The following is a 22,607-nucleotide window of genomic DNA, read 5'->3' on the forward strand; positions in this document are numbered from 1 at the left end:
TCAAGAATAGATTTTAAGCTCTTGTGCCTTGCGTATAAGTGTTTACATGGAAATGGACCTTTCTATCTAGTAGATCTTTTACAACCATATTTTCCTGGGCGTGCACTCCATTCTCAACAAGAACATCTTCTTATAATTCCAAAATATAAACTCAAATCATTTGGATACAGATCGTTTGTTCATATTGTGCCTGTTCTGTGGAATTCATTACCGCTGAACATTAATTAAAAAACTCATCTATTTACGGCCTATTATGACACCCAGACTGTGTAGCGCTTTGAGTATGCATACTAGCATGGAACTGTAGGCGGTATAAATATACATATTATTTATTATTATAAATGAAATGGGATTTAACTCTTCACCAAGGGGGGTTGGATGGCTGAATGGTTAGCACGTGTGCGCTGTAACATAAAGTCTGTCATTGAGTCAACTGGTGTGGTTTCGAATCCCCGGTTGTACGAGGCAAGGAGTAGGGTCGCCTGTCCAACCTCGTGGGTTTTCTCCGGGTGGACGTTAAACCCCATTTCTCTCTCTCTCTCTTTCTTCACCAACCCGGATAAATGAAATGAAATGAAATGAAATGGGGTTTAACGTCCTACTGTTTTGCTCCGAACTGGGCTAATGAAGACAGGCATACGCCATACAGTGTGCTATGAGGGAAATTTTGCCCGGACAGCGGCACTACGGCCTACTCTTATATCGAATTCCAACTGTCAAGGGATCTTTAACGTGCACGCCAATGTGTACACGGGACCTCGGTTTTTCGTCCCATCCGAACGACTAGACAGCTGTCCTTGTCAGCCCCTCCGTCCTGCATCACTGACAAGGGAGAACCACTCCGGAAAATCTGGATGAACTTTCTCGGCCAATGCAGGGATCGAACACTCGACCTCCAGGCTAGCGAGCCAGCGCCTTACCCACTTAGCCACCGTGATCCCCCCCAACCCGGATAAAGGAAAGGGGCATACGCCATGCAATATGTGTTAAGAAGAAACTTTAGCAAGGCGATGGGCATTTCTGCGTACTTTATATCCAATGTTCAAATGCCACGGTGTACACAGGACGCTTTTTCTTGCCAGTGCAGAAAAGTAGGATGTTAAACCCCATTTTATTTCATTTTCCGTGCCAAACCTTCCATCATGTAATACTAACAAGAGTAAGCAGGAGAGCTGGTGCCTTACTGAGCCTCCATGACAACTGCCCCTCTAACTTTCCCCGCCAAAAAAAAAGATTATACAATGTAGTGAATTAGGTTTAACCTATATTTTGGTCACTTTTCAAATTTATCAGACAACGATTTAATTTTCATGATACTAAGTACAAGCTGGGTCGCATTTTGCCAGGCCATTCACAGATTATAATCTTTACAGTTTCATATAATCGAATCCAGGGCAAAATTACTCATCTAAAATGGCTTCTCTATTAGTGGAACAATTGAAAAGTTGAGAAACAATGGTACAACATTTTAGATGTTGAGTCTGGTAAAATACCATGGTATAATACCACTGTTCAAACAATGGTTTTCCATTTATGTCTTTTTTTACACGTCCATTTACACATTACAATAAGTAAAAAAACGAGAAATTAAAAAAATGTAAACTTAAGCTGGCCATAAATTATTATAAGATCGGTTGATTTTCATATTTGTGGAATGAAAAGTTTTAAATATTGAGATTTTAAGTTCAAATTCAACCCTTTCCATTCATCTTTCTGAAATTTAAATCTACATTGAACAGTCAAATATATGCCATTTAAATTCAAAGGACACAATGATGATTAACTTTAGAACATTTTATTACAAAATTTAATCCTGGCATGTCAAGCTTTTAGCTATCATACTTACATAGTATAGATACACATGCACAATAATAAACAAGGCACAACATGTAAATAAAGCATTTTAACATTTGATCAAAAATTGAAAACAGAACATTAACAAAATAATGTTGTTCTACTTTGATAAAATATTTTATTTGATCTATCCAGGCTTTTCATTCTGTTTATTTCTCTAAAACAACAATATGAATTTTTTCAATTTATATTTTATTTGATCTTTATACTTGGGCAAGTGTTGGGCAATAAAAATGCCAACATGAAAATTATTTTTTCAAGGACTAATTAAACAGACATTATGTAAGAGCTAAATCTGCTTATTACAGGCGTTCTTTGGGCCTTATAAAAATTACTAATTAAGACATTTATTATCATGACAAGATCATAGTTAACTCTCGGTGGCATTGGGTGGCTCTGATTTTAAGTAGATTAGAACGGTTCATCCATTTAATGATTTAATCTAAAAATGGAGAAGGGAGGCTAAGACTGGAATGACCAGTACAATAGTTACAATCAATGCACACATCTTGTCATAAATACAACCTTTGATAACTTCGCTCAAACTTAAGTAATTTGATTGAAATTTTCAATATATTCATTTTGCATTATCTGTTTTGGAATATTATAGTATCTAAATTTTACATAATGCGCCTTTAAATTTGTGTTCCTAAAATATACAAGACATTCATTATATATTTGACAACAATGATTTCTTGGAGGATATTGTTCAGATACGTACATACAACTTTAACAGCTAAATACTTATTGGAGAAAACAAGCTTAGACAATGAAGATGAACATTGCGCCACATATTTACATAATGATTTCAATTCAAATTGAAGACAAGAAAGTGAGAAACATGAGCTAAATTAATTCCAAACAAATTTACACAAAGTCAAATATTAGAACTTCATAATGATTAAAAATTAGACAAAATTTTCTGTTATTTCTTTAAAAAAGAGAAAATGTAAAATATAGTATGTTATGAAGATATGATTTACATGTTGGTGTTATAACATACAGATGAATGTAATAAATATCAGATAAAGTTTAACTCTGGTTAATAAAATGATAATGCTAAATCTATCTTCTGTATTTCAATACTTTTGTACTCTCTCAATATTCTAATATTTGTAGTAGGCTTGATTCAGGAAGAAACTAGCACGTATATCATACTAAAAAAAACAAAAGAAACAATATTTAATTAAGCTAAATTAATTGCTGAGATTGTTCAATTAATATTAGGGAATATTGAGTAGGCGAGGGGTATAACACATGAGCATTAGATTATAAGATCTGTTATAGTGTTCAGAGTAAGTTTGGCTCTGTTCGAGTATCAATCCTTAAAGTTTTATACAATACAATTAATACAATTAATACAATAAAAACATGCTGCATGTTAGGCCTGAAGTAGGTTGTGTTAGCCACGGATGATCTGGTTAATTTATCAGCATAGGTTGACATCCCGTTGTTGATACAAGGGAGATAATACACATTAAAGACACTAATAATACTTGTCTTTACTTTGTGGGGTTTGTGGGCTCAGATTGGATACAGCTAACTGCATTAAAGCCTTTGTCATTTCATTTTTTATACTGAAAACTGTTTACTATTGATATACTAACATTTCTAGCTTAATTAAAGAGTAATGTTCTGGATAAATAAAGTCAAATGGGACTGTTTTAAATACTAAAATTTCAGTGAAAACTATGCGAAGATCGATTTTTGGGACCTGGGTAATGAGAAAAACAAGCTTGGGGTCCACGGTTTAGGATAAAACATATTGGGTCAGTAAATATGGTAATTTGAATAACCGAAGACATGACAGAAAAATAGACTAACCTGTATAAATAATAAAAGAAAGAAATGAGGTAAAAGGCTAGTTTAATCCATCCCTCCTTCTGGGCTCTATTTAACTCATCTGCATTCATTATAGATGTAGGATCATATAGACCTGGTACAGACATCACAGGTCGAGACATATACCTAATGATGAAAGAAATGATTTACAAACATGTATTTAGGTAAATTGATACAATAAATTGTGTCTATTGTTTCTTAAATTTATCATTAGTCTAACTAAGCATGAAAAGGTTCCATTTTAAATAATCGATAATGCTAAATTAGGTCAAAATTTGCCTACATGTATTTTCATTATCTGTATTCTGAAATGTTTGTATTTCTTTATGATTACATTTGTAGCTATGATACAATATACATGTATGTAAGCAAAATTGCCCTTTTAAAGAACAAAATGCAGAGAGATTAAAATGCTATGAATTTGTTTCAAGCTGGCAGCTTTTTAATGTATGAATTTCTATCTCTTTTTCTATCTTATTAATGGATATATGTTCTCATTGTTTAAAGGGCAAAATGTAAGAAAGATCATTGGCCTAATTTTCAACCCTTATTATTATTATTAACTTTTGTAAAATTGATATAAATATACCCACCTCCTTATATGATAAATAGCTAATGGTAAATTAAATATTAGCGATCCAAATTGAAATGCAAACAGAAATAGTGTTGTAAACAATAGATGTATGGCATATTCAGGCAAAACAAGCTGAAAAATAAAATATCATTAAGATTATCTGACTGGCTTCATAGTGCTAACTGCTAACATTTATTTAGTTTATTATACAAAAAATGTACATGTGTAACTTCAGCTACTGAATAAAATTTGCCTCATGGACTTAATCATTGTGCAGCCCAGTATAACAAGATTTTCAAATTTATCAAGGTCTATAAATCTGACAGTAATTATCGGAAATTATGCTTCTTCATATCATGACATAAACCCTTAAAAATTTTGATCAATCATCCAGATGACAACAATTATACAACCTCAGTTTAAATGTAAAAAAAAAAAACCACAATAAAATATTGTAAATTTATTTGTCTTACTGGATTAAGACTAGAACATTGATCTATTGGATTCTTGTAATCTGTTTTCAATTCATCAAAAGCAATTATCTGGAAGAAAAAAGTGCCCCATTATTAATTATTAGAGATGATAAATATCCCCCTGCGGCCTGCATAGGAAGAAAGAAAAACAATTCTGTGAAATTCATCTAGGGAGCCAGGGTGGATTCTCAAGCATGGCTTACCCATCAAATCCATGCCAGAGGTGCAGATGCAGTGCCTGCCAAGAAACAGCATACTACATGTAGCCTACAGTAGGCCTACTTACAGTCATTTGGATGACCAAAAAAAATGAGGCAAAGCGCAACTACTCATCATAATGATGATTGACTGGTTCCAATTCCAAAGTAGGGTTTTAAATTTTGTCAATTTGTATTCTGCAGTGCTGTATTTACTTAAGCGGTGGACACACTAGCCGAATGATTCGGCCGAATCAATCGGCGTCGAAATTCGCCTAGTGTGTCCACTGTCATTCGGCCGAATGATTCGCCCGAATCAAACATGTTTGATATATTCGGCCGAATATAGAATTCATTAGCCAATCACCACTCATATCGAGAAGTCATGTGATAGATTGAAGACATAGACGCCGCCATGTTTAATCATGTGACGTGAAAGGTGACGCAATCGACAGGTTGAATCGGGCGAAGCATTCGGCTAGTGTGTCCACCCATTCGGCCGAATAAAATTCAGCGCCGATTGATTCGGCTAATGTGTCCACTGCTTTAGGCTTGGCAAGCTGAAGTGCCTAGGGGCTGAGGCAGGGCCACATGGAAATAAGTAATTATGTAACAAATAGTGAAGAGTGGAACACTGAAATGTTCATCTTATCTTACCAAACAGTTTTTCTTAATTTTCGAGTGACATGAAAACGTGATTCTGGTTTGGCAGCCATTTAAAAATGAACAGAAATTTTGCATCTATAGCAGTTGGGTTTAATCAAATCATATAATTATGCGGTAAGGTTTCACCTTTATTTCAAAGGAAATTGGTTTATTATATGTTAAGCTATGTACAGTTAGTAGGCCTACAGTTTGGTGTAATTCAAATTGGAAATTAAGGAATTTGTACTATAGATAGGCCAGTAACTTTTTTTTTTAGTCAAATGACTACAAAACTTGCTCAAAGATAGGCCTTAGGACTTTCCACTGCTGTGGCTGGAGCAAAACGGAAGATATCAGTACTGGAACCATTTCTACTTCGACCTAATAAGTGTATAATAAGTGTCATAAGCGTTTCATTCACTGTAGCTTACACCTCCATCATCCTCGACTGTCAGTCGACTAATCTCTTTCCGCTCTTCATCTAAATCAAGCACCATCTGTGGGTATTTTAAGAGTATGTCTTGCGACTATACCGTCGTACATACAATAAAGGGGAAAAATTTAATGAGGTGCTGAGGAATTAAACATGCCTGAACAAATATAAATACGAATCCGATGAGATTGAGTCATCAGTAGCCGGACGATTTCGATGGCTCGCTAATTTAATGGTCAATATTAAGTCTAATGATGTAAGTAATGACAATATGATGTAATTAAATAACAATACATATATAAGATATAAAGGCTTACATGAAATATCGCGAAAAATATCAATACTGCCGTCAATATTAATGCCACAATGTAACAAAATGCTGCAAAAGTAAACGCCATTGTTGATCATTGGGACAGATAACTCTACCATACCTTTTCGACAGGTACATCAGGGATAGAACCACAGTTAACTTTGTGCTATGAATCAAAGTTTGTCTGGCAAAGAAACGTACGCCATCACTAAGCCCATACAAGTTATCACATTGATTTTTTTATATGGGTAAACAGAAGGCATAACTCTTCAAGAACAGTGACCTAAATTTATTGTACCAGTAACAACTTTAGCCCCTCAGAGCATCAACTTGATTCTGGACATTGGTCAAAGATACCAATTATTAACAGACGAAGTAAGGCTGATATTCCACCCCTGAATCCAAAAATAAATAAGTGACAAAGATTATTGTATATTGCACATTCATTTTTTGTAAAGCACCGAGCAATCAAGCTGTTCATCAATAAGCAGAAAATGCTCATGATCGGCCAACTTACTATAGTCAGTGTTGATATAGTGAAACTATACCCCAAATTTTACCATTCTTGATCCTTAATCAGTATAAACATTTTCTTGTCCCAATGCAATGAGCAATCAAATTACTTATCTCTGCATTATTATTAGCTGGATATGTTAATCATCAAACTCAGTCAAGACATTCGACTTAGTGAACATCTAGTTGAACATTCTACCTCAATTAAAAGCAGAATTATTGTTCCAAAGTCTCAACCAATCAGATCACTTACCACTACTTGCCTTAAGAAGACCATCCGTCAAAAGGCATGGGACACTTGACAGACTTTTTTTGTCTCCCCAGTGTAACCAATCAATTGAAAATTGGTTTGCCGATTTTAGGTTAAATCAATGGAGGGCAGACAACAGTGAGGGTGTATAACGTGGACACTTAGAATAGATCAACAGATGATATTTGTGTTGATCTAAAAAGTTTGCATAACTGACTACATTGGCTATATTATTATACTCCCATTCTGAGAAAATTAGTTTACTCAGTGACAAATTGTAATCAAGCAGGAAACCTAAAAGGTCTAACAAGGTGGTAGATGAATGATTATAATAAAAATAAGACTTTTTCTTGAGAGAAAATCTCGCTGGGGACCCAGTACAGTGCAGTCTGTAAGTGAAGATTTCATGGTTACAGTCTGAAGCAATATTTCGAGCCGGGAGTTGACATCGGGTTTGGGCCAGTGCCAATTAGCACCTACCATCCAACAGTGTATTTACGTCTGTGTTTCGGAGGCTTCCCCCCAGCTCTTAGTGGTGTGCTGTTCCCCCCTCCCTCCATTTTTCACCTGTCCAAGTCTTGGCCCCGAGTTCACAAAGCATTCTCATGTTTAAGTTAAGAATTTACTCAACTTTCAATATCTTTGATCCAGAAACACAAAACTTTACTGATTTATTTGATACATTAAAACAACAAAAGTTTTACAAAGGGCTATATTTTACTTAAAAAAATTTGAGTATATTTTTAAGTCTGGGAATGCTTTGTGAACTCAGGGTCCTGTACTAGTGCCTACCATTGTTTATGACTGCTTCAGTAAATAGCAGATCTATGAGTAAATAAAACGACAAATTTTATTATTCATTTCTTTAATAATTTTTCAATACAAAGAAAAAATTATATAAAATAGGAGACATATATATATGCAGTTGGTAGAAAATATTTTCTCTCAAGTCTACTCAACCTCATTAATACAATTGAATGAAATAAACTTCTCAGTCTATACAAATTTATTATTATAAATGAATAAATAAATATATATGTATTCAATAACCTTGTTTTTGGAGTCAATTTATGACAGGCTTTTATCAATTGAGCAATGCCCTTCTAACTTTCCATAATCCAAAGACGATAACCCGACTGTAAAAAATCTCTAACAGACTTTAATTGTGAAATTAGACCGGGAATGTTTATATTAAACTGTGAGCAAAACTAAGGTCAGTGCACTACATGGATGCTGTGATGAATGAGATAAAGCCTATTTTATAGTGGATGAAACTAATTGTTATTTTGATAGCATGTAGAACCATGAAGTTGATAATACAATTATTAGAAAGTAGTAGGCCTAGTTGTGGATTAGCACATTGAAGTGAACTACTAAAGCTCTAAAAATGAAAAATTTGTATCTGTTTTTTTAAAAAAAAAAAACAACAACATAATATGGGTACTATTTAGTGTATACATATACATGCATGTTAATTCAGGTAAATTATATATTAATTCAAATAAACAAAGCATAAATTACAAATCAGATAAGTAATAACTAATAAGTATACAACTATGAAAAATAAATAAAAGTAAACTAATTAGTATGCAGATATCAACTAAAAAATTCATCAATAGGAGTAAATATAAAAGAAAGCAATAATTTAATATGTAGTAAATCATTAAAATAAAATAATCAGAATTAGACCATGCTTGGCTAAATAATACATCAACTAGTACCTATGTCTTTCTTCTATAATACACCATACATTTATTTATTAATTCTTAAAAATATATTTTTTTGTAGCAATACTATAAAACACATCAACAGATTTTTTTGTAGCAATACTATAAAACTATTAACTAAATAAGGGTTTATTTGTAGCAATACCATAAAAGATAACAAATGAATTTGTAATAATAATATACACTTAACCATAATAAGGGTTTGTAGTGATAAATACTAAAGGTTTTTTTGTAATGATGCTATAAAACATCCCAAGTGATTATTTAATAGCAATACTATATATGACGCTTATCAAAAAATATTTCTGAGTATACTAAATGTTTTTTTTTGGTAACAATACCACAGAACATACCAAATGATTTTTGTAGCAATACTATAAAACTTCCCAAATATCTTTTGTAGTGATACTCCAAATATCTTTTGTAGTGATACTAAAAAATATAAGAAATTATCTATTTTTTTGTATCAAAAATATGAAATTTGCCAAAAGATATTTTTGTAGCAATACTATGAAAAAAATACCGAAGGAGTTTTTGTAGCAATGCTATAAAACATACCAATGTCAGTGTGGTATGAGGGAAAATTGTACATGGATAGACTTCGGTTTTGCGTCCCATTTGAACAACAAGACACATTTTGTCATTTGCAAGGCCCTCTATGTAGAGGGACCACAAACTAAAAACACGATTTTTTGTATAATCAGGGTCCATAATCCAGGAAGTAACATTCCGATATGCACAATTATTGTCAGGAACCAAAATCTTGGGATATAAACAAACATTTCAAGTTTCAAGAAAATCGGTTTAAGTTGTGACCTCTAAGCTGGGGAAATTTCGAAGTGGAAGCCCTTGGTATTACATGCCTTTACACTATTTGTGACAAGGAGTGGCCATTTTGTTGGGCAGTTTTGGTCCGATTTTCACAAAATTCTAACTCAACTGGCCTTATGGAGTTACAGTGATATATTTAAATGTTTTTTTTTTAAATCGGACAAAAATATTGAGCTCTAGATGGGCCACAAACTAAAAACACAATTTGTGGTAGGAAATTACAACCCGATATGCACAAATATCGAAAGGAATCATGATTTGTGGGTTCTTAACCTACATTTTGAGTTTCATCACAATTGGATAAAATTTGTGACATCTAGAGTGTCCAAAAGCTAAAAACATGATCAGGGACCATAATCCATGAAGTTACGGTTCGATCGAAAGGAACTGTAATCTTGGGGAGATAAACCTATATTTCAAGTTTCGTCAAAATCAAATAAAAATTGTGAACTGTACAGTGTACACAAACAATTTGTGGATGGACAGACTGCCTGACTGACTGGACGTCCAGGGGCAACAACAATATACATTTTCATGTGGATGTATAAAAAGAATAAGTATCATGTTTTATATTTATTACAAATATAACAACGGAAGACTAAAGTACACACACAAGAAAAAATATTTACAGAATTGTACATTTTTATTGACAATTATATTCGATCACTTGTAATTTGATTTTGTCTATTTATTATTATAAAATGTGTACATTTTAAACAGTAATGTGCATGTTTTGCATGCTATTAAAAAGAGTTTGTGACCAAAAATAACTATTAGGCCACACAAAATACATATTCTGATCCTCAGACAATCCTTAATAAAAAATCTGATGGGAGACAGTGGTTTTTATTTCTGTATGTTTATTTTGTCAAATGATCACAACTGGGCTAAAAGACTTCACATTTCAAGATTATCATGTTATTCATAGGAATATATGATTATCCAGTATCATTTACGATTGTCAACAACATTATTATACTTGATAAATAAGCCTACAACACAATTTTTGGATTCATGAATATTTTTTTACTTCCAGTTAGGGCTAAAACAATTACATGTGGTAATTTAAGGGACAAGGGATTATATTGAGAACAAGAATATTATTTGTATTTTGTATGTGGCCTTATTCAGACTTTCATACTTTGACGTTGATAAAATAAAACATAAGGAGTTCCCATTAATGATGCCTCTTTTCCGGTTAATTTTTCTCGAAATTCTTCATCACTAAAGATGCGAATGGCTTCATCATCACACTCATACCATGCTACACTGTGTTTGGAGGAATGGTCCATTAAGTGAGAATTTGGTCCGTCAGAATACATTTTGATATTATCCATGTCATTTGACCTCACCTTTACATAAGAAAGATAATGACCAGATGTAATAGTTGTACCAGCATGTGTAACAATACCATACAAAGAGTACCTGAAAAGAACAAAGATTGGTTTCAGGACAGCCAATTTTAATTAGGTTTGATTAGGTTGCCGACTAGTCGATTATGATATTCACCATAATAATACTTTACTAGCACCAATAACTGGCACCGAACTATCAAATCACTATGTCTTTCAGCAGAAAGAGCTCTGCATCCTATATATAAGTTTATTAACACTTACAATCTAAGTCATGAAAGGGCACTGTTTCTGTTTGACCATATGATTGTCCCAATATTATGTTATGGTGCTGATATTTGGGGTTTTGAAGTATATAGTAAAATAGAATCAGTGCAAAACAAATTCTGCAAGAAAATCCTAGGTGTAAAACCAACCACAACAAACTGTGCCTCACTTGGGGAATTGGGGCGGTCACCGCTATATGTCATATATAACCCTAAGTGCGTTAAGTATTGGCTAAAAATATTAGAAATGGGTGATGAAAGATACCCAAAAAGGTGTTATGAAATGTTACTAAAATTACATAATGCTGGTAGGATAACTTGGGCTACAGTACCAAGATTAAGGAATTACTGAGTATCTATGGCTTCCAATATGTTTGGATCTGTCAACAAGTAGGAAATTCAAACAATTTTATGTATACATTCAAACAAAGAGTTAAAGATTGTTGTACCCAGAAATGGCATGAAAACATAGAAAGCTGTAGTAAACCTCAATTCTATTGTGAGATAAAATCTCTGTTAGAACCAGAGAAATACCTGTCATGTGTTGAAAATAAATTGTATAGAGTCGCTTACCGTCGACTCAGATTGAGTAGTCATAATTTAGATGTATTTACACAGGTCGAGTGAACAGTGTAAATAGCTATGAGAGATATTGTCAATTTTGCTGTATAACTAAATGCAAAACTGTGGTCGAGGACAAATTACACTTTCTGAGAATTTGTGATAATTATACCGATTTAAGAGTTTTGTATAAAGTGAGCACATACTTGGATTATAGAGAATCAACCTTACACTGTTTACAAAGTAAATGTGATGATGTAATGAATAATATATGCAAATTTGTATATCATGCATTCTTGAAAAGAGACAATTACATAAAATCAAAATCTAAACATAAAGCACAATCACAGAGTACAAAGTGAATAAATATAATCACTTATAACATAGTCATTGTATATTGAAAGTATGTCTGATCAACTGAAAAATGAAACTGTACAAATGTATCAAATGGACTGTACATGTATATTGAAAATGAATTGTATTTATTTATAGATGTTAAAATTGTCGATCATCAATATGAATATTCATGAGCTAACATATATTGAGTGTAATATGGGTCTGTGGCTTTACATGCATTGAAAATAAAATTATTATTATTATATAAAACAGTATTTGGAAAATGTGGTGGTGCTGTAGACAGTAGTAGCTCATTTTAGCTACATCATTTGTAATTTTTGGTGCCACAGTAGAAAAACCCTTGTTCCTACATTACAAAGAAATAATCAAAACATTCTTGTCACATTCAAGCGAGTGGGAAATGGGGTTTAGTGTCCAATCAACACAAACCAGGTCATTTATCTCAATAAATCACTTCCATGTAAGCGGACTTTAGCACTAAAGAGGATCCACGAAGTTGGATAGGTGACCCTACTCCCTAGTCATGTACAAGCTTAGGGTCAACCTACGCTACTTGACTCAATGACCTTATGATCTAAAGCACAAGTGTTAGACGACTCAAACACCCAACACCCCTTACATGTATCACATTCAATGGTGTAAAACTGTATATTAACAATATAAACTTACGTATGATTAGGTTTACGACAAGATCTAGGACATTGATACTGTAAACATGGTAGTGTTAATGGTATAGATATATGATCATTTATTTTACATAAATTACCAAACAACCTACAAAAAAAACACCAATAAGTAAGAAATATGTTTTAAATGAAGAAGATTTGAACATAAGTATTGACATAAGTAAAACAATAAACAATTTGTAAATCAAGCATATATTTGGGGGCTGTGAAAAGTCACGGCATCAAATTATATTTTAATCCTTGCGATTAATGAATATCCAGTAAGAGAGAGAGAAATGGGGTTTAACGTCCACTCGACACAAACCAGGTCATTTCGGGACTAACATATGGTTTAATTTTATTTCAATAATTCGCTTGCGCGTAGGGGTCTTTAGCAGTGGGAGGAAACCAGAGGACCCGGAGAAAACCCACAAGGTTGGACAGGCGACCCTACTCCTTGTCACGTACAACCGGGGATACGAAACCACGCCAGTTGACTCAATGACAGGCTTTATGATATGCTAACCATTCGGCCACCCAACCCCCAGAATATCCAGTAAATAAAACTACATTTATTAGTCAAAGTATATATGAAATATCGTCTTAATATATTAAAATTCAGAGCAAACTGTCCAATTTTACCCCAAAACTGAAATGGATATATAGTACTTTTGGAAAAGAGTTTTTGTTATATACATGTACCATAGCCCACATTAATGTGATCAAAATATCATAAATTAATTCTATTTATATATATAAAAGTCACCTGTCTGAGGCAGAGAAACGTTTTAAATGTAATGTAAGGACATCAGGTAGAACTTCATAATGTAGAGATCTCTCTGCTTCTACGTATCGAAAACAATTCTCACAAAAATATTTATTATCTTCCCTTAATCTCTCTACTTCAGAAAAAGCGGACATTAACTTGGACAAACAGGAGTCATCAACACCATCTAAAAAAAAAATATTATATTCTTGTACTTACTTAAACTTTAATATCAAGCTAAATGTGGTATCTTAGTATTCTTAAGAGTGCAGTAAGCAAAAATAAAACAAGGTTTGTTGTTCGATTTTCCTACACCAACTGAGTTAATGGAGATCAGCATATGCCATGTGGTGTGCCGAGAGATACGGCCTGCTCTATATTTCTATTTTTAATTGTCAGGGAATCTTTAACATGCATCCAATGGTAAACACAAGATTTTGATTCTTCATCCCTTGCCAGGCCCTCTGTACTGCATTACTGACCAAGATAAAAATCCAGAGGTATCATTTCAGCCAAACCTGGGACCTCCTAGCTTGTGAGCCAGTGCTATACTCAACAAACCAATGCAGTTCAATCGCAATAAACAAAAAAATAAAGGGAAGTATAAAAATACTGAAACAACATCTACTCAGTTGGTTGCTTTATTAAAGCTGGAAGAATATCTATTGCACCTTTGATGGTTTAGTTTGTTTTCTTAACTAAAGAGCCCTGGGGAAGAACGATCTAAGGCACTTTTTCAATGAACCCCAGTTAATAGTGCCATCTGGTAGCAAATTGTATAAGCTTTCTTTGGAGCAATCAATTTCAGGTAAAAACGATCAGAGTCACATCGAACCAAGGCCCTTCTGAAATGGCCTCCCGGACAAATACGTCCATCGTACCCTTTCTTTGACCTTAATTTGGCTGAAAAGTGGAAGTTAGTTGTTGTACTGGTAATTATGATTCGTATTAAACATCATTTTGAAGTTGTAATTAAACCCACTCGTTGTTCCATTCCGTCAAGCATTCTCATTCTCGTCCAAAAGTCTGTTTTGCCTTTTATGCAAAAAGACAAAAATGTGACTTAGATCGTTCTTCCCATGGACTCTTCAAATATTAAATAATCAATCTGAGTACACTTTAACATGGATTAAGTTGTGAAAAAAATTAGATATAATGCAGCAAAAGCATTCTGAAATTAAAGATTCACAATATTTTCATGCTTAATTTTTTTTGCTTTATTTATACTATAGTACCTTTATCTGTTTCATCCTCATCAGAATCAACATCCTCTTTTTCTCTTCTTAAAGGAACACTGACATCTTGAAAATCTTCTTGTCTTTCTTTAGCAAATTCACACTCCATACATTTAGTCTTTAACATCATTGTCCCTTGAAATAATTTTTCTACAAAATCACAGTTAGTTCCCTTTTCTTTTCCTGGGCTCTTCTTAGGGGAACGTAATGGGCTTACACATGGTCTCATAGACATTTTATGAGCACAAGACGCTGGGTTTTCACTGAAATTAACTTTACGTTTGGCAAGTGATGACATTCCAGGAGAAACTTTCATATATAATTCTGATGACGTTGACAGTGAGGCAGAATCTTGCAATTTTTTGTTTAATCTCGGCGACTGTCTTCTTGGAGAAACAGACAAAATATTTGGCGATTGGCTTCGGGCACGTTCACATCGGCTCCACTTGGTGGGTGTATTGTCTGGAGTGGCACTGCGTCGATTCCTGGGGGATTGTATAATTGGTAATGGTGATTTTGAGAAACACCCGTTGGTCTTAGATGTAGAAGGACTCAGTTCTATTGTTTTAGAATGAGGTTTAAGAGAGAAAGTCTCAGATATTGCATTTGTAATGGAATCAATCGGATTTTCTTCATCATCATTAAAACACATCTTTCTTTTAGCGCTACCTGGGTTAAGGCTTCCTATTAAATCTTTCCCGTTTACTTGAATTTGACAATTCGCAATTGGAGACAAATTATTCATTTCTTTCATAGAATTCAAGCTCTTCATGGCATGGGTGGCATTGACACTCTTAAGAGGACTGTTGCACACACTGTCGCACTTTTCTAGTTTCAGTTGAAGCCGTTTAGTTTTACAGCATCTGTTCATGGGAGAAACAAGATAAGATTTACTCGGATTTGGTAACGCCTCGTATGACCTACATCGTAACATATTTCGACTAGGTAAAGCATTCTCGTTATTATTATGATCATGATTGAGGTCTTCGTTGTTGTTGATATCAGTAAGATTAGTTTGAGGTAGTTGTGTTGGGTTGGTACTCGGCCGAACAACCACTCGCTGCATTCCAAGTCTCCTACGGGGTTGTTCACTTTTGGAAAACATGGTGCTAATTCCTGGTTGACTGCTGTCTGACTTCAATGATGGGTTATGGTTGGGTTCCTTTGTACTGAGTGGAATCTCTAATTTCCTCTTCTTTTTGCTTGGTCTTCCTCTTCTTCTGACAAGTTCTTCCACCCCATCTTTCTTTAATTCAACATCTGGCATACTGCCATTAGTTTTTTTCATTAAATTACCCTCCAATGGTTTAATGTCACCATTTTCTGTTTTGATTTCTCCAATTGTATGAATTTCATCTAATAAATCTTTGTTAGGCGTTTTGGGTTCACTTTTAATTTTCGGTTTCTCACAGGCTGTCAGAAACTGTTTCATTATGTGGTTCATCTTTGGTTGTGGTTTTGCTACAGGAATGTAAGATTTCACCTCCTCATGTTTTTTGCTCCAGGCTTTTTCAGCATCGGCAAGGTAACACAAAAGACACCGAAGAAGTTCCTGAGCATCATGTTGAAAATTACCCTCAAACATTGGGTTAAATTCCCTGAAATCGAGCAAATAATGAAATTTAACAATTATCTACAGGATATCAAAGGTTTAACTTATTAAAGATACATTATGGAAGATTAGACGAGCTGACAGTTCTCACTATAATAATTAAATAATAGATAATGGGAATATTCTAAAAATTTCAGTCAAATTACTTCACTCTTAGCCGAGAAGTACTCATTTTAAAAACCTTGTAGCCTTGCTCGTCATTGTCGCTGTTGTGATGAAAATAAAAAAAAGTCTTGATTATCTATTTTTGCATTTAGATAATTCGTGACCTACACCAAATTTGTCTTAGATTACAAAGTTAGCGAGTTCTACTCCTATTAGAAATGTGAGCTTAAACCACCCGATAACCTGAAAAAAATTACTGATTTTATGTAAATACCTGATAATATCCAGTATTTTATTTGGTTTAACTGCCATACTACTAACATCAGCACTAGCCATTTCTGAATATCTATCTTCATGTCTCTCCATATCTTTGTACAGCTTAAAAAGTTAAAAAGGATTACATATAAGAATTAAATAATTATTGTATAAACACCCAATTTTCTACCATAACATTCATATCCAATAAGGCAGAAAATTATTAATTTTTCAAACAAAACAGTATTGAAATGAAGGCGAGTAGGACAGGTATTTTCATATAAACAAATGTGTTTGGGCCGACCAGGACTGGTCCAAGACATACATGTAAAGAATATATTATGTTGTATTATTAACATACACGTGTTGTCAATTACAGAACAATTCCTGTCAGCCAACAGTGAATTTTCAGCTACTCTGACTAGTGACTCTATTGCTTCGAAATAGTTGCTTGTGAGAATCAAACTGCCATAGTGCACCTCTCCACAATGGTATTTTTGGTCTTACCAGATATAACAATATCATGACCGGAATGCACAGTTTCAATGAGAATTCTGTGGTGCATGCTACACTATTGGTTAATAAACACTGAAATTACCTGATATAAACATTTGACCAATTCCATAGACAGTTTCCCATCTTCATTAGTTTCAGATTCTTCATCTGGTGGGCCTTCCTGAAATGTTAAAGAGAAAATGTCATCAGGGATGTAGCCAGGATTTGCTGAGTGGTGGAAAAACTTGTTTCCGAGCGTAGCGATGACAAATTTTTTTTTTGGAGGGGGGCGTGGTCTTTTATGAAAATTCAACCCTTCTTGGTGTATTTTCAGAGCATCTGCTGCCTTTTGTATTTGCTTCAGTGCAAATCAAATTTCCATTTATATATTCAAATTTTTACCAAATTCACTTAATTTTCATCAATGATACAGAGACTCTGCTAGGGATCTAAAAACTTTTTGACACAAACCGACCAAGCATAAAATTGCCCTACCCCACTCTGTTTCTCAGATTTTTGGTTTTTCTAATATTACTTTATTACTTTGAGATTAAAAATTTAAAACAATTCTTAAAACGGTGTTTCTGTTTTATTTGAGTACAACGAATTATGACAACAGGTAGATGTTGATAATTAAAACACGTTGTTTTATTTGACTTGTGTCTCACGAATTACGACACCATTTACGACATCCAAACCTTTAACATTGGAGTGCCGTAAATTGGTCTAGGTGACCTATTTACGGCAAATATACAAATTTAAAGACCGTAGAATTGTAAAATGAATAGACCTACACAACTTCTAAATATAAATAAACAAAATACCAATACTTCTTTCTTTTAAACTAATTTGGGATGATAGGGTCTACTACAGCACAGAAAAATAAATTATGCCGTGGCAGACATGGTTTGCGTCGGCTTTTACCATGGCTTTGCTGTTTGCCGTGGTATATTTCGAGCGCTGAGCTTGTGTACAGAGAAGGACGAAGGGGTTTAAACATGACTGGGCGTCTTTCTACGATTTTTTCTTTGTGCTGGGTGGCAAAAAATAGTGCCGAGCGCAAGCACCCGGTGTGGCTACATCCCTGTGTCATTGTGATCCCAATTGAAAACGATGTTTCAATGGCATTTAGTAATTGAACTGGAGATATAAACACACACGCACAGTCTGGAACCACAATGACTCAGTGAGAAAGACTTTAGCGCGCTAACCTGGAGGCCCCTTGTTTAATCCGAGTGTTTGCCAAGAAAGTTCATCAGGATTTTCCGACATGGTTCTCCCTGGTCAGCGGTGCAGGACAGAGGGCCTGGCGAGGAACAATGTATACATATAGTTATACGGATGGTACAAAAGACCAAGATCCTGTGTAGACATTTGTGTGTACATAAAAGATCCCTTGGCAGCTGGATTTCAATATAAAAGTAGGATGTCATGTTGCCGTCCACAAAATTTCTTTCATAGCACACTGTATGGCCTATTTTCGTCTTCATTAGCCCAGTCGGAGCAGAAGAGTAGGACGTTAAACCCCATTTCATTGCATTTCATACACAAGACACAATATATACAATATATTCAAACTTTATCATACTCCAAAATATTCAATATATCCCACAATTTGTCTAAATGGACATCCAAATTAAAAGCTGTACCATACTGCAAATATTTTCAACATTACATACTTTTAAAAGTTTCTCTTTTGCAGCCTTTTCCACTACAACAATATTCTTAAACAGATCTATTAGACATGTCATAAACCTTGGTGTATATCTTAACACTTGTAATACACTATTCAGAAAGCATGTGTTACCTAAAAAAATAAAATAAAATAAAAATCATATTATGTTGAAATAAGACAAATAAATAAATAGACACAGGTTGTGTTTTTTTTCAACACTTACTTTAAACATACATTATGCAAGAGCTAAATCTGCCTATTGCAGGTCTTTCTTTAGGCCTGAAATGTTATATAAACTATTAATTAGACATTTATTAACAAAACAAGACTATAATCGACTCTCGATGGCATCAGGTACTCAAGATTTTCATTAGATTAAAACGGTTCGCTATTGAAAAATTCAATTTAAAAATGGGAAAGCAAGGCTAAGTCAGGATTATACCAGTGCCCTGGTTACCACTGTGCACTCACCTTGTCAAAACTACAAACAATGATAACTTGGCTGAGAATGAAGTAATTTGCATGAAATTTTCAATATTTTCTTTTTTTATCATCTACATGAATTTTTGAATTATTGTAGGAAGAATGGCCAACTTTTTATCAAACTCTTAACTAATGCATCTTTAAAGTATCTACATTTATATTCCATGTAGCACATAGCCGATCATTGGTCACGGTAGTATAATACAACATCTGGGAAATATTCCCTTATTGTTAGTTTGTTTTTCAATTTGAGTGAAGTCTGTATGACTACAGTGCAGTGGACGCTTACGACTAGCTCCAGGATCATTCACTTGATCTGATATCTGTTGTTTGCGATTTCTGTGTATTGTGCCTTGTCCATAGAATTTCTTGTGTATTGTTGTGGTGTGTGGTGCAGTCCCCCTACACTTAGTATTAACACTATGTAGTTTTCGATTTAGTTGCTTTTGTCGATTGGGGGGCAGGGAAGAAATGGGGCTTACACCCACCCCCCCACCCCCCAACACTTGACACAAACACATATTAGCTCATTTCGGGACTAACATATGGTTCAATTTCATTTCACTAATTTGAATTTAGGTACTTTAGCAGCGGGAGTAAACCAGAGGACCCGGGGAGAAAACCCACAAGGCCAAATAGAAAACATTATGATGTAGAGATCCTAACCTAAATTTACAAGCGATGCTACTGGAGGTACTAGTGATTCTTCAACAGGTATACAACTCTCACTTTCTCTTGATACTTCTTGTTGTACATCTTCATCTATATCACCAATACCATTACATTCTTCCTCACTATAAAGTAAAATAAACATTTAATGTACATGTAAATATCAGTATTTTCTTAACACATTGTTTGTAACTAACTATTAATAGATGGTGGAGAAAATCTTTATAGAATGAAGACATAGCTTGCCGGACAAGGCAATACTTGCCCACCAACAGCTTACTTCGTCAAACAGACCTACATGTAGGTAGTGTTGACAAGATGTTAAACACTACTTTCATTTGCTTCAAGCAGTAATATTTTTATTTATGTTATAAAAACAAACCATCTCCAACCATTGCATGGAGTTAAAACCTGCAATATTACATGCATGGTCATCGGTAAGTACTTTCAAAAGTAAGAATTCAGGGATAAAAAAGTGAGAAGCTTAGATTGACCCCCCCCCCCCAAATGCAACAGGTTTCCATAGTTTACAGTACATGACATAATAGAGTGATCAGAAATGAATATTATGGGAGAAAAAGAAAGTACCAAAGCTTAAGCAGTTAGAATATATAAATTAATATGCATTTTCAATAACTGGTATTATCAAAAGCTAATTTATATGTATGATGACAAAATTATTCTAGACTGCATAGACTTATTACTGCTTTAAGCTTACTTTATAGATTGTAGCTTAGGTTCACCATAAAGGCATTTGTTAGCTTCATCTGCTGTGCTTGGCACACAACCAGCAGCTGGTGTGTTCTTCCTGTTGGATTTTAATGAAAGCCTTGGGCGCTTCTTCACAGGTGCTAATTTATCTTCAAATGCAACCACCATTTTCTCCTCTTTCACCAAAAGTCTGTTCAGTCTTGCAGATTCATCAATATGACTTGACTGGTGTAATTTTATAATTTATATTCATTCCATTTTTTCCTGAATTACATAACACAACAAATATGAAATTAAGCAATCATATTACTGCATTCAACTAGAAAATATATTTCTCAATTGTGAAATGAAATGAAATGGAGTTTAACATCCTACTGTTCTGCTCCTAATATACTGGGTCAATGAAGACAGGCATATGCCATACAGTGTGCTATGAGGGAAACTTTGCCCAGGCAGCAGCACTATGGCCTATTCTTATATCGAATTTCAACTGCCAAGGGATCCTTTACGTGCATGCCAATGTATACACGGGACCTTGCTTTTTCCTCCCATATGAATGACTGGACAGCTGTCCTTGTCAGGTCTTTCACCACTGACAAGGGGAAACCACATCGGAAAATCCTGATAAACTTTCTTGGCCAATGCTCTGATAACTTTGCATGTGTACCAGTACCATTAGTGTTATTGCCTAGTTCAATTTATCTTTTAAGATGTTAGTCCCAAAATGACCTAGTTTGTGTCGAGTGGACGTTAAACCCCATTTCTCTCTCTCTCTCTTATCTCTTTTAAGACAGAAAAGGAACAAAGTGAAAGTGATCATAAAATCATAACAAATAGAAATAAGATTAGGCTGAAAAATACTGTTCATATAATGTACTGATCATCATGGCATTTAGTTAATGGTCTCCGTTAAAAGCTCGAAGGACATCATTATAATCATAATGGAAATATTGGAAACAAGTGGATGTATCATTCTTTTGGGAATATTAATGCAAATCAAATCGACTAGACTGAAAAAAACACATATTTGAGTGAATCAGCGTAGGTTTGATTTCCTAACATTACGAATTGTTGAAAAAAACAAAAAAAACAAGCGATAGCAGGTAGCCTAAATTATATGCAGATTCAACCTGGCTCACTATTACTGTATTAGTGACTGGGACTGGGTCTGGGAAGACTACTATAGCAATGGTGTGTGTGTGTGTGTGTTGCTGTCAGAGAAACAACTTACAAATTAATAACAGATTTGTAAACAATATTTGATTCATACCTTGCAAGCAAATGAGACGCAAACAGGTAATTAAATAGGGCTATCGGTATGCTACAGTACTACTACAGAGAAATAAGCAGATGGTTCACAAAAAAATAAGCTTGAGCGGGAAAAGTTGTTTACAAAACACTGATTTAAAATAATATCATACGAAACGAAAATTTAAACTTGGAAGCAAACATGTCCAGTAAAAGATAAGTTATATGTACATTTTTAACCGTAAGTGAAACTAAATTAAAGCAACTAATGTCAATTGGAAAAGAATAATTAATCTTATTAAAACGGAACTTACTAGAGTTAGATTAATCTTTGATCCGGAAGTTGATATTGGTATCGGTTGATTTAAAATTCGGAATTAGTGAGAGGAAGAAACCGAAACGAAGTTATAAAATATTTGTATTAGGTTGAAAGTAGAACTTGTAGATCCGGGCCCTTATTCACGAAAAATCAAACTAAGTTACAACCAAAATTTTAAGAAATA

General features: G+C 34.1%; 2 protein-coding genes across 4 annotated transcripts; both read right to left on the reverse strand.

The window, feature by feature from the left end:
* Positions 1–1,779: 1,779 nt before the first annotated feature.
* On the reverse strand, positions 1,780–6,458 carry LOC126820990 (protein cornichon homolog 1). The gene is made up of 5 exons (XM_050549235.1): positions 6,336–6,458; positions 4,744–4,812; positions 4,290–4,402; positions 3,679–3,822; positions 1,780–3,011 (listed from the first exon to the last, which is right to left on the reverse strand). Exons 1-5 carry the CDS (start codon positions 6,414–6,416, stop codon positions 2,984–2,986), a joined length of 435 nt encoding a protein of 144 aa, XP_050405192.1. The 5' UTR covers positions 6,417–6,458; the 3' UTR covers positions 1,780–2,983.
* A 2,049-nt stretch (positions 6,459–8,507) lies between these two features.
* On the reverse strand, positions 8,508–22,395 carry LOC126820971 (ubiquitin carboxyl-terminal hydrolase 1). 3 transcript variants are annotated; one of them, XM_050549202.1, is made up of 10 exons: positions 22,336–22,395; positions 20,864–21,120; positions 20,143–20,270; positions 18,998–19,125; positions 17,422–17,499; positions 16,843–16,946; positions 14,852–16,449; positions 13,617–13,803; positions 12,855–12,959; positions 8,508–11,074 (listed from the first exon to the last, which is right to left on the reverse strand). In XM_050549202.1, exons 2-10 carry the CDS (start codon positions 21,022–21,024, stop codon positions 10,777–10,779), a joined length of 2,787 nt encoding a protein of 928 aa, XP_050405159.1. In that variant the 5' UTR covers positions 21,025–21,120; positions 22,336–22,395; the 3' UTR covers positions 8,508–10,776. The 3 variants fall into 3 exon arrangements, with proteins under 3 accessions (XP_050405159.1, XP_050405158.1, XP_050405156.1); XM_050549201.1 differs by lacking the exon at positions 22,336–22,395 and adding an exon at positions 22,127–22,264; XM_050549199.2 differs by lacking the exon at positions 22,336–22,395 and adding an exon at positions 22,088–22,232.
* Between the last annotated feature and the right edge of the window lie 212 nt (positions 22,396–22,607).

This window comes from Patella vulgata, chromosome 5 (assembly GCF_932274485.2).
Source record: "Patella vulgata chromosome 5, xgPatVulg1.2, whole genome shotgun sequence".
Taxonomy (NCBI): Eukaryota; Metazoa; Mollusca; class Gastropoda; family Patellidae; genus Patella; species Patella vulgata.